The sequence below is a fragment of the Podarcis filfolensis genome, assembly GCF_964270895.1.
Source record: "Podarcis filfolensis genome assembly, chromosome: 1".
NCBI lineage: Eukaryota > Metazoa > Chordata > Lepidosauria > Squamata > Lacertidae > Podarcis > Podarcis filfolensis.
Genome location: NC_139604.1, coordinates 15,680,293 through 15,695,632, shown reverse-complemented (window position 1 = coordinate 15,695,632; position 15,340 = coordinate 15,680,293). Strand labels below are relative to the sequence as shown.

The window sequence follows — 15,340 nt, the reverse complement described above, 5'->3', positions numbered from 1 at the left end:
GACGTGCCGTCACTAATTACGTTTGCTTCTAGATGCGAACGGGGCTCCAGAACGAATCCTGTTCGTGTCTAGAGGTACCACTGTAATTCCTAATAAAAAAGGCTTCTGCTTTATTAACAAAAGTTATTTTAAACATTTTTAAAAATTCACTGTATACCATTTCCCAAAATCCTTTAGTTGTCTTACATGTCCACCACATATGAAAAAGATGCCTTCCTTTTCCTTACATTTCCAACAAATATTTGAACTTGTTCTATACATTTTTGATAATTTAGTAGGAGTGAAGTACCATCAACACATCATTTTCATGTTATTTTCTTTCAGCGTACAACACGCTGTAAATTTTAAATCTATTTTCCAAAGACTTTCCCAATCTGCCATTTGTATATTATATCCCAAGCCCTTAGTCCAGTTTATCATAACCGATTTAACCTGTTCATCATACGCTTTCTCTTTTTTTAATAATAGATTTTTATTGATTTTACAACATATATTAAAACACAATACAACTAACAATTGACGACACATAAACAAACAAACATGTAAACACATATGATTTCTTAACCTCTCTTTCTTGAACCTTGTTTCCACGACTTCCCCATACCTCCCTTTTCTGCATCCCTGTTTTAAACTTTTCCAGCAACCCCTAATTTCAGTACTTGTAATTCAGTTTCTAATCTTTTTCCTCTTACCCAATTATTTATCACTGCAATTCTGTTTTACATTACCCATGACATTTTAGCACTCATTAATTTTACAACAGTTCTTAAGATAAACTTTAAATTTCTTCCAATCTTCTTCCACCGTCTCTTTCCCTTGGTCACGGATTCTGCCAGTCATCTCAGCCAGTCCCATATAATCAATCACTTTCGTCTGCCACTCTTCCAGCATGGGTAGTTCTTGTGTCTTCCAATACTTTGCTAGAAGAACTCTTGCTGCTGTTGTAGCATACATAAAGAACGTCCTATCTTTCCTTGACACCAATTGGCCTACCATGCCCAGGAGAAAGGCCTCTGGTTTCTTATGAAAGGTACACTTAAGTACCTTCTTAATTTCATTATAGATCATTTCCCAGAAGGCCTTGATCCTTGGGCACGTCCACCAAAGGTGGTAGAAAGTACCTTCAGTTTCCTTACATTCCAGCATTTATTATTGGGCGTATGATAAATTTTTGCAAGCTTGACTGGGGTCATGTACCACCTATAAATCATTTTCATAATGTTCTCTCTTAAGGCATTACATGCCGTGAACTTTATACCGGTAGTCCATAACTGTTCCCAGTCAGCAAACATGATGTCACATCATACGCTTTCTCAGTCATTGTTCATGGGCCTCCTTCCCCATTGTAGTGAATTAGGGAAGCTCCATGTGTGCGTTGGAGCACCTGAATATGAAACCAACTGCTGGAAGGGAAAGGCTTTGCTACTCTGGATCTCACACGTAGGCGTAATGACTCATTATGGGCTTAAACGTCTGCAGAGTTATCGATCTTCCCTTTCATATGTATTCAGGCCAAGGACACAGCCCCTTGCTTATCTCCAAATGTCAGGGTAGTTTTGCCTGTAATCGTTAATCTCCCTAGACTTGGGCTCACCCAGATAGACACCCAAATAGATGCACTTGGTGGATGTGCATTGTCCTAATGAGTGTTACATCACTCGCTGCAGTAGATAGGCATCTCCTTGTACTTACGTGGATCTGCCGTGGGGGTGTCGATAATCACCGTGGCAGATCTGTTTTTCAGGTTTGCACACCTCGCTCTCTGCAGGGTGGTGCTCTACTTTTGATGGCCTCATATCATGCCACCTCAGTGCGCTCCCTTATCTCGCTTCCATTTTTGTTTCCTGGGGAAGAAACCAGGAGCCCGTCACGCATACCGGCTTTCCATATCAAATGTACAATTGTCCCCGTTCCACCTTTGTTATTTTATAAATGAATCGGAATCAGAAGAATCTTTATTTGCAGCAGCCACTAGCCATAGCAATAAAATAAAATGTACTGAAGACAGGGGTAGAAACTTAACTATAGAAAATAATTTTGGGGGGTTTACAGGGGTGTCCAACAGGTCGCTCGCGATCTACTAGTAGATCCCTGGGAGGTTTTGGTAGATCGCGGTCGATTGCAGGGTCCCTTTCCTTATTGTCAGTAAAATAGAATCCGGCCCCTCCCCCCACCCTCCATTCTTGGAAGATCTGCAGAATGGCAGATTGAGTATACTCATCGAGGCTGTCCTTTTCCCCTTAAAAAAATCTCAACAGCTTTGCCCTGAACCCCAAAAAGAGGGTAGATCACTGCCAGTTTTTACTTCTGTGAGTAGAATTGCCCCTGGTTTACATCAATAATCAAATAATAGATATTATTCTAATTGCTCCTGCTAAAAACCTTGCCGTTTTTGCTGTCGCCTGATCATCTTGATCTGCTAAAAGAAAGGACACAGTAGCAATGGTTGAGCAACCCAGCGTAGAGAATAATAGAAGGGTAATAATAACCTCATTCCTCAAATCTTTATAAAGAGTGCATGCCAGAAGCACATGAGCCACTGACTCAATACTGCCATCTCCACAGGGACATAACTGTTTTCCCAGTGAATTTTTGTTTTGTTTTGTTATGCTATGAATGCATTTCTTAACTGACACGGAGAAATTAGGTTTTATTGTGTTGTTGTTGTTTGAATGGCAAAGAGGGGAGTGTGAGCAGCTCGTGGGATGAGGGCTGCCGCTCTTCTGCCCCTCACAATGGTCTAGCCACGAGCATTTCACAGAAATGGTCCCTCCGTGTGGACAGCATATTAGCAGAACTGGCCTTGTTTGTGTTGAAGAGTGCGTTCCTTTCAGCAGAGCATAGCCTCCCCCAGGTGATAGAAAACTACTGCTGAGGGGGTGAGGCTTTTGATATGAAAGGTTCACGTTGGGTGGAAAGGAGTTGGAGAATCTTATCAGCAACCCTGACAACTCAGTAAACAAAAGGAAATGAGAGAGACTTTCATGTGACGTTTGCTGATGTCGACTGCATTGGATTAATGCGGAGCCTTCTCCTTGACGGGCTGACATCACTTTGTTCAGCGATACTGTTATGTACTGAGTTGAATAGGATCCAAAATGCAGCAGTATGATTGGTCTGCAGGAGCCACCCAATCCAGCTCCAGATGGAAGTGAATCCACAACCTGATTGGCCTACAGGAGAATTCCGGAATTAGCCAATCACGTGCAGCCCATTGTGTAAATAATGCATATAAAGCAGATACTTTGGGGGAAATTCCATTCCTTCTTACCACTATGAGCTGAATAAAGAGCATGAAATCCACTCTCGACTCTGAGTATATTTCAGATACTCTCTTCAGCAGTTGTGGAATTGTAGCCGTTCTTGTGTTACAGCGACAGTATTATTCCCTGCCCCTCACTCATTGAACGTTTTGTATGTGCAGGGCTTCGGGGCTTCAAAGTTGACCTCTTTGTCGCTGGGCCAAGGCCAAGGCCCCATCGCCATGCGCATGATTGAGAAGGCGGTGAAGGAAGGAACATGGGCAGTCCTGCAGAACTGCCACCTGGCAACATCGTGGATGCCGACCCTGGAAAAAGTCTGCGAGGTAGCAAATGCTGTCAGTAGTCACTACGACACCTGATGTCAACCTTTCAGTACCAATGGGATGCTAGGGCTCCTGGGTTCCTGCAGGAACTTCTCCTGGGAGCGGGCAGGCAAGGGAGGGAGCAGGCTGGTTTGTCACATAGAAAAATAAATAAACGAGAATGGTGCTTGCCTGTTTTGCCACATATCTTACGTTCTACAAATACTTTTTGATTTCAGGTGAAAGCTGGGAATCTGGGCACTGTGGTTCAATTGGGGGGGGGGGATATTTGCCATTCCAAATATTCACTTATAGAGGTGTGCATGTGAAGGCGCACAGGCACACACACTTTTGGGGTATGCAAGGAAGTGCTGGTTCACTTCAATAGAGGTAGCAAACTCTTGCCTACAAAGGAACATTAGTGCTGGTTCATCCCCTCTCTTGGGACAAATTGGGCAGCCATGTTATGCTGGAGAGCTCCACATCCACAATAGAGTGCCTGTGTCTGGAACGGAAGACCCAGCTTAGAGAACTGTTTGACCCAAGAAGAGATTCCAAATGTTTTGAAATCAAAACGAGCTTAGCACAACCATTGATCAAGAGGTTTCGCAATTTCCTTTTGTAAAACTCACGCAGAGGCCAGGGTGTGTTTGAAAGATGCAGAGGCCTTTGCGAGAAAGGTTTTGACGCACCTGAAACCTCAGCTTCCATCCTCACTGAGTCCTTACACAGAATATTTTCCCCTTCTAGGAACTAAATCCGGACACAACGCACCCTGATTTCCGCCTTTGGCTCACGAGTTACCCATCACCCAACTTCCCTGTGTCTGTGCTTCAGAATGGAGTGAAAATGACCAACGAGGCCCCCAAAGGCTTGCGGGCGAATGTGATCCGTTCCTATCTGATGGACCCCATCTCCGACCCAGAGTTTTTTAACAGCTGCAAAAGGCCTGTTAGTACCTTCCTTATTAGCCTGGTTTCCTCCTCCTCCTCGTAAAGCAGCTGAAACAGACCCTGGCAGTTGTTTTTTGTGTTCGCTGGTTTAAAACCCGCCGAGCGAAATAGCCCTCCTTCTCTGCACTGAAGTCGGCAGTTGATTACCAGCTCCCGGGATGCAGTAATAGAGGATTTTATTAAAATTTTATTTTTATTTTACCGCCAAGCTTCATTCCGTCTCCGCCAAGCTTTGGCGGTGGTGCCATTAATAATATAGCTTCCCATTTAAAAAGTCGGGAGGAAGTAGTTTTCGTGACACAAATCTGCAAGGCAGGGGAGAAATTCCTGTTGCAAAAGAATAGCTGAGCCGTGCACTGCTGAGAATCAAATCTTTAATCGCAGGCATTAAAATGCTGGCTCCATAGAACTGGGGGAGCTAAAATGGCCGTATGGGTTGATGGATGGCGCTCATAAACACTTCCTTTAGAATAACAGCTCAAACTAGGGAGCCACCTGCTGTTTTCATAATTAGGTTTCGGAGAGCGGATGTGCTTGACCCAAGATAATTTCCATGATAGGTGTCGTAATTAAGAACCGGAGACGGTTGCGCTTAAACCGAGGCTATGATCCTTTTCTGCTTTCCTGGCAATTAAAAAAACAAATCCCTAAAACTTTTTAGATTGGGGGGGGACCTCACCCAGATCGTTGCTTTTGAGCAGGAAGAGAAAAGATGCAGGAAAGGAGGAGCCAGATGGCGTTTTAGCATGGTAATGTTGTGCCATAGTTGGTCAAAAAGGAAGGCATTGTGCGGCATTTTCCAAAGCCCCAAACCTTTTATTTGGGCCCATTCTTTCTCCGAGCACCTCTGATATCATCCGATGACCTGCTGCAATTCATCAAAGTATCCTGGGAGATCTGGATTGAATGGTTGGCTTAAATGGTCCTGTGGCTCTGCTTTCTTCTGGACAGATTTTAGGGGCAGCTGCACACTGTAGGCACCCTTTCTTGGTAGCCAGTGGCATGCAATGAATTTTTTTAATAGGGGAACAGTTAGGTCCAGAGGCAAGGGCGATTGGGGGCAGGTGGACAGCGGCAACATTGTGCATGTGATGTTGTGATGTCGTGTGTGAGAGCATCGTGCCTCCTTCCTTAAACCGAACAGGAACTTCCTAGGCTTTGCGAAGGAGGCACCAGGTCTCTTGACAGGAGGCTGGAGCCCTCCTTTCTCCTTCCCAAAGCTGGATGGACATTGAGAAGGTGGTGGGAGGGCTCTTGGACCCTGTCAGAGCACCGTGCCTCCCTCCCTAAACAGGGCAGAAACTTCCCGGGCTTTGGTGTCAGGGAAACATTTAGGGGACTAGCCTAGTCCCCCTAGCACATCACTGTTGGAAACTACCGTATTTTTTGCTCTATAAGATGCACTTTTTCCCTCCTAAAAAGTAAGGGGAAATGCGTTCATTGCTTTTGCTGTGCATAGATCCCTCTTGCTGTTCTGGCTTCTGGGATTCAAAATGTTTTTTTTCTTGTTTTCCTCCTCCAAAAACTAGGTGCGTCTTATGGTCTGGTGCGTCTTATAGAGCGAAAAATGCTGTATCTTTGAGAAATGGTACTTAAGATGTAGATCAGTTTGACTGCTGCACAAACTAGGATGTTGGGTCTGCCCATTTGCTATGTGAAATGACTGAGACTGCTGGTTAATATATTTTCTATTTGCTTTATTTCTGTACAATGTCATAAAGATGCTCAAACTACCCAAGGCAGCAGACATGGGCCAGCCTCAGTTATGTAGGACTGGTTTTTACAGCTAGAAAAGGCGTACCAGAGAGGTGTGCTGAGCCTTCCTCCACCCGCCCATGGCTTACCTCCGGGTATTACTTTTCCTCAGCTAGACACCACTACTCAGTGAGTTGAGAGCCAGTGTAGCATAGTGGTTAGAGCACTTGGGTTCAAATCCCCACTTGCTTATGAAGCTCACTGGGTGACCTTGGGCCAGTCACAGTCACCCAGCCTAACGTACCTCACAGGGTTGTTTGAGGATTACAGGGGGAGGAAAGGGTTATTATTATTATTATTATTATTATTATTATTATTATTATTATTTTATTTATACCCTGCCCATCTGGCTCGGTTTCCCTAGCCACTCTGGGTGGCTTACAGCATATCTAAAAACATTTAAAAAACTGGGATGTAAATGTAGTAACATGGAATGGCCTCACACGTGCCACAGAACTTCCCTCCCTCCCCAAATTTCCCCTGGAGGGTTGGGGAAACCCCCAGAGCAGATTATTTTTAGGGTGGCTGCAATGGGTATACCGGGGGGGGGGGGGAGAGAGGGAGTCCCATTGGGCAAAGCAGAAGTCATTCTGTTCAAGCAAAGACATTGTTGAAGACAACCCAGAGAATGGGCGGAAATTCATGGTGAAGATCTGATGCCGGTATGGCCATCTAAACTTCCCAAATTTCGTGTAACGCGTTGCGAGGAGGCACTATCCAATAAGAACCAGATCTCAGCTTCTACTTCAGTCTCCTTGGAGAAAGTGACTGGTATAAAGACACGAGTAATAAAAGTAAATAATCACGGGAGATCTTTTGGTCATACAGCTGAGAATCGTGAGAAAGAGGAAAGTTCTCAATGAATCAGATGCTGTCCCCCCACCCCCTGTTATTATTATTTTTTACTATTTTAGAGTGAGTTCAAGAAACTTTTGTACGGCCTCTGTTTCTTTCACGCGTTGGTCCAAGAGAGGCGAAAATTCGGACCCCTGGGCTGGAATATTCCTTACGAGTTCAACGAGACTGACCTGCGGATCAGCGTTCAGCAACTGAACATGTTCCTCAATCAATACGAGGTACCGCAAAGATCAAAAGGGTTTGCCAGCTTTATAAATAAGCCTCCATTTTGCTAGCCTGCAAAATCTTTACTAGCCTGCTGGGGGGGCGGCAAAAGAGGGCTCTGAAGCTCTGCGGATCCTGTGCTGACCAGAGGAGAGGAGTGGGCTTCTCTCCTCTAACAGCCCACTGGGTTTCTTTGCTGGGTGTATGGGAGAGACGTGTGAATTTCTTTTGCATGCATGTGAATTTCAGTGGATGGGGGAGATAACTCACCAGCACTACTCTGGGAACTTATTGCTGCCGACTGACATGATTAAATCCCATAATGTCCCTAAGACCCTGTCTTAGCTCAGTTGGTAGAGCATGAGACTCTTAATCTCAGGGTGGTGAGATTGTATAATAAAGCAGACTATACAAAACAGAATATATAAAAAAGGTACATACCCGATATTTTTCAACAGAAGATTCATGCCAAGGATCAGTGCTCGCTGAATAGTGTAGCTGCTGATACTTGCAACACAATTGCATAGGACATACCTGTGGAGCATTTTTGCTTAGACAAACACGCAGTGAGTCGAGCTATGAACTTTTCTTCTGTTAACCAAACATGCTAGCATGTTGGGAGAGTAGGGAGGAGTCACAGATGAGCTTTTGCTTTGTACGTTTCAGGAGTTGCCCTTTGATGCCATCCGCTACATGACGGGCGAATGCAATTACGGAGGCCGGGTCACCGATGACTGGGATCGGCGGACGCTGCGCAGTATTTTGAACAAGTTCTACAACCCGATCATTGTTACAAATCCTGATTACAAGTTTGATTCCAGCGGCCTTTATTATGCTCCTCCTGAAGGAGAGGTAAGCACCTTAGTGGGGCGCGATGCAGCAGGAAGTTCCCCTGCTTGATCCCCGCTCAAAGAAGAGGAGGAATCAAAATGCTAATCTTCTTCTGAGACAGTGGCAAGAAATCTGGGCGAGCTCTACAGTGCAGAGCAGGAATGGGAGATGAATTAAATTTGTTTCTGTTTTAAGAAGAGACAGTTCACACACCTGGACCCAGTCACAAACCAAAACGCAGGTGCCCTTCCGAATTTTGCAGTGCAGTTCTCCAACCAACCAGTGCATACAAAAATGAATATCCCACATATACTTGCGCTCAGATCCTGCTTGTGGGTTTTCCATGGGCTCTGGCCCGATCCAGCAAAAAACGCTCTGTGTTAGGGAAAATATAAAGATATGCGTTGGTCTAAACTGCATGCAATAATGTGTTATTTTTTATTTTTTTTTATTCTCTGCAATGTGCTCAGATCCTGCTTTTGGGCTTTCTGTGAGCCCTGGCCTGATCCAGCAAAAAAGAAGAAAAAGCATTATATTAGGGAAAATATAAATATATGTATTGGTCTAAACTGCATGCAATAATGTGTTGTTTATTATTATTATTCTCTGCAAATTGTGGAGAACTGAATTGGAAATTGGAAAGATGTCAACAGAGAATGGCCAGGTTCAAGCCACTGATCAATTCTGACCCCTGATATTTTTTTCAGTATGTAAGCTACATTGAATACACAAAGACCCTTCCATTGAACCCTGCACCTGAGATCTTTGGGATGAACGCCAACGCCGATATCACAAAGGATCAATCCGAAACGCAGTTGTTGTTTGATAACATTCTTCTCACGCAGGTGTGTTTGTTTTCATATTTGGAGCATTGAAGTTACTGCCTACTTATTATTTATTGGATTTTTCGGACAACGTTTTCAATACAGAGAATCTGATCTTCCTTTCTTCACATTACTACTCACTGGAATATTAATGTATTCACTGTCACTTAATGGTGTGGCTCGAGAAGAATTCAAGTATATTACTGGCTGAATATTTTAAAGTTTTCTAACACCCCGTATTGATTCCAGAACATAACATCTAATCCATTTTCTGAGTGTTGCAACTGTTGAGAGTGCATAAAGTTCCCGGATGCTTTCGAAAACTAGCTTGACATAAATAATAATTTAGCAAAGGTGTGCTTTTGTATGTATTTTCCCCTTCTAAGTATTAGGGCATAACTAAACGAGATGCAGGAAATCTACAATCAGGATCTAATAGGGTGCTGGATTGGGGCCATGGTGCTGGGGAAGGGGACATCAACCCCCCCCCCATTGTTTCTCAGACCTAAATTTCTTATTCAGTCTGAACTTTGCCCTGAGGAGTTGGAAAGGAAACATAATTGTATCCAGTCCAATTAATTGAGATCTAGTCCTCAGTTAATTTTCTGTGCAAGAGAGGAAAAGATAGATGAAGATGTTTGTGTGTGTGCGTGTGCGCACGCAGGTTTCACATTCCCTACCATGTCCCGGAATATTTTTCCTGCCAGCTGGATCTTGTTCCTCATCCCAGGAATAGAGTTAGCCTCCCCAGGAAGAGTCACCAAAGATGGCTGCAGGCCCAGTTTCTAATGGATCCACCAGCTAATTTCTGTAGACATCAAAATGAGGCCGCGTTATTTTGATGTCTACAGAAATGTATTAGCTGGTGAACACATTGGAAACTGGGTTATCCAGAAAAACACACACACACACACACACACACACACAAAACAAATATCACTACAGCCAGCCAAAGACAACCAACCACACTCTAGGCCAACCTCTGTCACCGCCAAGAAAATACAGCAAGCAAATTGTAAGAGAACCCACACAAGTGACGCTGACACAAAACCCCACACATACACTAAGTAGAATAGAAGAATTGCTACCCCACCCCACCCCACTTGCCATTCCCCTTTCCCCCTTTCCTTCCTAACCTAACACTGTAACACTAATGTCTCACAAATGAAACTGATCTGCAGAAAACGCAACGTATTTTTGTAAACTAAGAAATCTTTAATAAAAATATATTTTAAATGAAATAAAATAAGGCCACATTCTGACCAGTATACACCCAGAATGGAAGTTTTGTGGGCCAAACTACGCTGTTGCTTGGGTTTATGCAATGTTTAATCAACCACACCTTTCCCCCCCAAAATAAAAACAGTCTCGCGCATCAGGTGCCGGTGCCAAATCATCTGATCAAGTTGTTCGCGAGGTGGCGAGCGACATCCAAAGTAAACTCCCCGCCGACTTCCACATCGAAGCCGCCATGAGGAGATACCCGACCACCTACACGCAGAGCATGAACACCGTGCTGGTCCAAGAGATGGGGAGATTTAACAAATTGCTGCAAACCATTCGAGAATCCTGCATCAACATCCAGAAAGCAATCAAGGTGAGGGGACCTTTTGAGAAGGAGGCCTGTTGACTTGGAGCACCCTGGCAAGAGTGGCTGTCAGCTCCCATGTCGCTGCCGGAACTTGCCAAATTGCTCTTTTTGGCTGTGGCATTATCTCCATTTGCAAGCTTTGCTTTTAACTGCTATTTGTGTAGGGATGTTCATAGATGCTCAGAGAGGATGATGATGATGATGATGATAATTTATTATTTATACCCCGCCCATCTGGCTGGGTTTCCCCAGCCACTCTCGGCGGCTTCTAACAAAAGATTAAAAATACATTAAAACATCAGTCATTAAAAACTTCCCTAAACAGGACTGCCTTCAGATGTCTTTTAAATGTCAGATGGTTGTTTATTTCTTTGACATCTGATGGGAGGGCCTTCCACAGGGCGGGCACCACTATCGAGAAGGCCCTCTGCCTGGTTCCCTGTAACTTGGCTTCTCGCAGTGAGGGAACCGCCAGAAGGTCCTCAGCGCTGGACCTCAGTGTCCGGGCAGAACGATGGAGGTGGAGACGCTCCTTCAGGTATACTGGACCGAGGCCGTTTAGGGCTTTAAATGTCAGCACCAACATTTTGAGTTGTGCTCTGAAACGTGCTGGAAGCCAATGTATATATTTCAAGAATGGTGTTATATATATTAGGATATTAGGATATTAGGTTATATATATAGAGGATGTATTTGTTAGATATTATCTTCCCTTCCTTACGTTTGTGAGTTCAGCAGAGTGCATCCCTTTGCAGCTTAAAAGGGGAATCTTAGGCTAGTTTTAGCAATCCAGGATGCTTTAAGGGAGACTTGGATGTTCCTGGTATTTCCCCCTTTTAACAATAATCACACAGTCTTGCAAAAGGCTAAGATGACATTTACTCGTTCAGAATACAGCAGTATCTTGGTTCTTGAACGTAATCCATTCTGGAAGCCCGTTCGACTCCTGAAACCGTTCGAAAACCAAGGCGTGGCTTCTGATGGGCTGCAGGAGCTTCCTGCACTCAAGCGGAAGCTGCGTCAGACGTTCGGCTTCCGAAAAACGTTTGAAAACCAGAACACTTACTTCCAGATTTTCAGCGTTCGAGAGCCAAAATGTACGAGTGCCAGCCAAGGTGTTCGAGAACCAAGGTACAACTGTACTTGCTGAAGATACAGCAGCTTTGTTCCAGCAGGCTTAAAATAGTAATCCAGTTACAAAGACGTACTTTAGTCCAGTTTAAAATGGAGTCTGGGCTGTGGCCCTGCCTTAGCCCATGTTCCCACATTGCTGGAATGAGGCAAAAGACCAAAGAGGAAATTCCTAGCACACACACACACCCCCTGGACAGGGCACAGAGGGAGTGTCTCTTGAGTTCTTTCTAGGAAACATGCAGGAAAAAACTCTGAGGACTTCAGCTCCCATCATGTGCCTGTCTAGCAAACATGCGTTGTTGGTTTGTCTGCACTGTAAATATCCCACACTTTGTTCCTCATGTGGGGTGCTGCCTAATGTATTGCTGCCGATCTATAAATGAGAAAGAGAATGCAAAGCTGATCCTGCTTTTTGAAGAGTCACAGTCCTTGGTATTTTTAGGACAGCATCCCAAACCAGAGGTCCACCTACAAAATGAAAACAACAGCAGTTGGACAGGCTCTTGGCACCAGCACATTGCTGAGAGTATACATGCAAAAGTAAATTTTTGGTGCAGTGTTATGCAGACTGGTCTTATTTCGGCTTCTTCACTAATGCACAGAAAAGAAAGTTAATTCTTCAGTTTTTGCACGTCTCTGATTTTTGCAATACTATTCTTGGCTGAAAGAATATACCAAAATTGGGGTCAAGGGGGTGAAGATGGCTGGAAGTGAAGATACTGGAGCTCATCGCCCTTGTCCCTTAAATTAGCTTCTGTGCAGTGTGTGTATTTTAGGGTACAAAGCATTCAAAAATGAATGCTTTCATGCAGCCTTTTTTTAAAAATTGTGGAATATGCAGGGAGACAGAACAGACTTACAAACACTTGCAAAACTGACGGGCTGAATAGACTAAACTGTCCCATTGCTTGTTGAGGGAGTGGGAGGGGGCAGACAGAGGCTAAGAGAAGGGCAGTGCTAAGCACCAACATCCCAACCCCACTGACAGGCCCAGGGATTCCCGCATATTGGTGCAATATTGTGATCAGATCGCATAAATTCAAACTGGCCATGTAAATAAGGACATAAAACTACTAGCCTGCTAATATACAAGGGTCACACCCGTAATATACATTTAATGCACATGGCTTTCTCCAAAGAATCTTAGGTTCGGCATTTTGTCCCTCGGAGCTAAAATTCCCAGCACCATTAAACTACAGTTCTCAGAATTCTTTGGGGGAAGTCATAAGCTTGAAACGTGTGGTATAGCTGTCATCTACTGCTCTGTTTCCATGCTGGCCCAGAGAGCAGGGGAAGCCTGTAGCCCCTTAGGAGGCTAGTAAAAAAATGCCTTTGACCAAGTGGACTGGCAGATGATAGATGCTTCACTGCCCATCCTTTGCAAGCTCACAGCGTTTCCATGCTGGTCACGGGGGAAGGCTTTTCCTTCTTCCAAGGCTAGCACAGGAATGAAACAGGCTGGTACAAGGATGAGCCACTTCTCCTCTGCAAACCCACTCACTAATGCATATTTGGAATTCCTGCCGACTCAAATACAGGAGTGGAAGCTTATAACTGAGACAGATCACGTGGTTTCCAACTTGACAACACTGAGTAGTTGCAGCTGAAACGGAGGCTAAACCCATCGAGACCGGAGGAAGCTTGTTGATAACAGTTGAAAAACTGCATGATAAAAATAACTGAAGACACAAAGTTGGGTCCACTAATATGTCTTTTCCCCGTCTCCTTATCTCAACCAGGGTCTGGTTGTGATGTCTGCGGAACTGGAAGAGGTGGTAAATAGCATGTTGAAGGGCAAAATCCCAGGCATGTGGATGAGTAAGTCCTACCCGAGCCTCAAACCACTCGGCAGCTATGTGAATGATTTTCTTACCAGACTGAAGTTCTTGCAGGTGAGCCCATCAGAAACAACTCAACGTGTTGGGATGTTGATTTTCTGTCTTGATTCTAAATGACAGTTGCACACGTTATGTGGGCCTCTGCTCCTCAATACATGCAGTTGTGTTGTTTTACGGCAGTTTGGTCACCAGTTCATATGCTAAGAAATGCAGGTAGGTTTTGTTGGGTCTGCACATTAAGCTGGTTGCTGTATATTAAATGTTTTGCAAGGTACCGTATTTTTCGCTCTGTAAGACGCACTTTTCCCCTCCTAAAAAGGGGAAATGTGTGTGCGTCTTATGGAGCGAGTGCAGGTGGGAGGCTCTGTCAGCGCTCGCTTTAAAGAGCATGCGGAGTGTGTGTGTGACTCTTGGGGGCTTTTCCCGAGGAGGGAGGGGGGCTGCCCTTCTCCCTCCTCGGGAAAAAGCCCCCAAGAGCCGCACACACACTCCGCATGCTCTTTAAAGGCAGTGCGGCTCTTGGGGGAGCCTTAGCCATGCGCTGCCTCTCACAGGCAGGCGATGAAGGCTCCCTTTGCCCGGGAGAGGCTACGCGCGACTAAAGAAGAAGCCGGGACAGCGAGCGGGATCCCGTTGGCTGTTCTAGCTTCTGGCTTAGCCACGCCAAACCTTCGCAGGGGAGCGGGGAGCCTTCATCCCGCTGCCCTGAGGAGGCTTCGTGCGGCTATTCCTGGCTTTTGCGGGAGGTGGGTGAAGGGACAGAGCGTGCGGCTCTGTCCCTTCCCCCACCTCCCAGAAAAGCCCCCAAGAGCCGCGCTCCCTTAAAGAGCACGTGGCTCTTGTGGGAGGGAAGCCATCAGGCTTGCTTTCGCTGAAGCCAGGAGGGCAAGTGGGATCGGTGCGCACCGATCCCGCTTGCTCTCCTGGCTTCAGGGGTAGCCCCGCAAAGCCTCCTGAGCGAAGATGGAGGAGCGCTCCCTCTTAGCTCAGGATGCTTTGCGTTCCTTTCTTATTTCCTGTTTTCCTCCCCTAAAATCTAGGTACGTCCAATCGTCCGGTGCATCTAATAGAGCGAAAAATACGGTAGTTAGCTAGCTGGTTTTGGGGCCAGGAAACGTGCTGGGGGAGAGAGGAGATTGCAGTGAAGGAAAGTGTTTAGCCAAGTGGATCAGGGCATGAGCTGCAGACTTTCTGTTACATGTATGGCTGCAGTATAAAATCCACAAGTGCAGAAGACCAACCTACATATGCTTGAAAATAGCTTGTCAGGTTCTAATTCACATTTCCTTCCCAAAAGGAAAAATACCAGAGACCACAGAGGGCGTTAAATAAGAGTCCGAGGGCTGCATATACACCTTTACATTTAAAACACACACACCCTCCAAGTATCATGGGAACTTCATTTTATTCCTCTCAGAGCTACAATTACCAGCATTCTTCACAAACTAGTTCCCCGGCATGGAATATATGACAGGAAATAAATCTAAATATGACAGGAAATACCGTATTTTTCGCGCTATAGGGCGCACCGGCCCATAGGGCGCACCTAGTCTTTTTTTTGGGGGGGTAATAAAGAAAAAAAATTATTCCCCCCCCCCAGGCGCGCTTTCCCCAATCCCAGCCCCCAGAACAGGCTGCTATCCGCAAGCCGGGCTCCCAAGGCTTGTGGAGAGCTGCCCAAAGCCCGGGGTGTGCTCCGCTGCGCTCCCCGGGTTTCGGGCTGCAGGCTGCTGTCCGCAAGCCTTGGGAGCCTGGCGGGAAGTCGCACCGGGTTCCCAAGGCTTGTG

At 45.4% G+C, this 15,340-nt stretch overlaps 1 protein-coding gene across 1 annotated transcript in view; it reads left to right on the top strand.

Annotated features, from left to right (window-relative positions):
* DNAH7 (dynein axonemal heavy chain 7) overlaps nucleotides 1–15,340 on the top strand; it is a 149,559-nt gene that overhangs the window by 131,468 nt on the left and 2,751 nt on the right. The window contains exons 55-61 of the mRNA XM_083625443.1: nucleotides 3,425–3,586; nucleotides 4,316–4,516; nucleotides 7,188–7,349; nucleotides 8,002–8,187; nucleotides 8,874–9,011; nucleotides 10,357–10,587; nucleotides 13,455–13,607. Coding sequence (XP_083481569.1) covers nucleotides 3,425–3,586; nucleotides 4,316–4,516; nucleotides 7,188–7,349; nucleotides 8,002–8,187; nucleotides 8,874–9,011; nucleotides 10,357–10,587; nucleotides 13,455–13,607 — 1,233 coding nt within the window. The remainder of the gene's footprint in view (nucleotides 1–3,424; nucleotides 3,587–4,315; nucleotides 4,517–7,187; nucleotides 7,350–8,001; nucleotides 8,188–8,873; nucleotides 9,012–10,356; nucleotides 10,588–13,454; nucleotides 13,608–15,340) is intronic.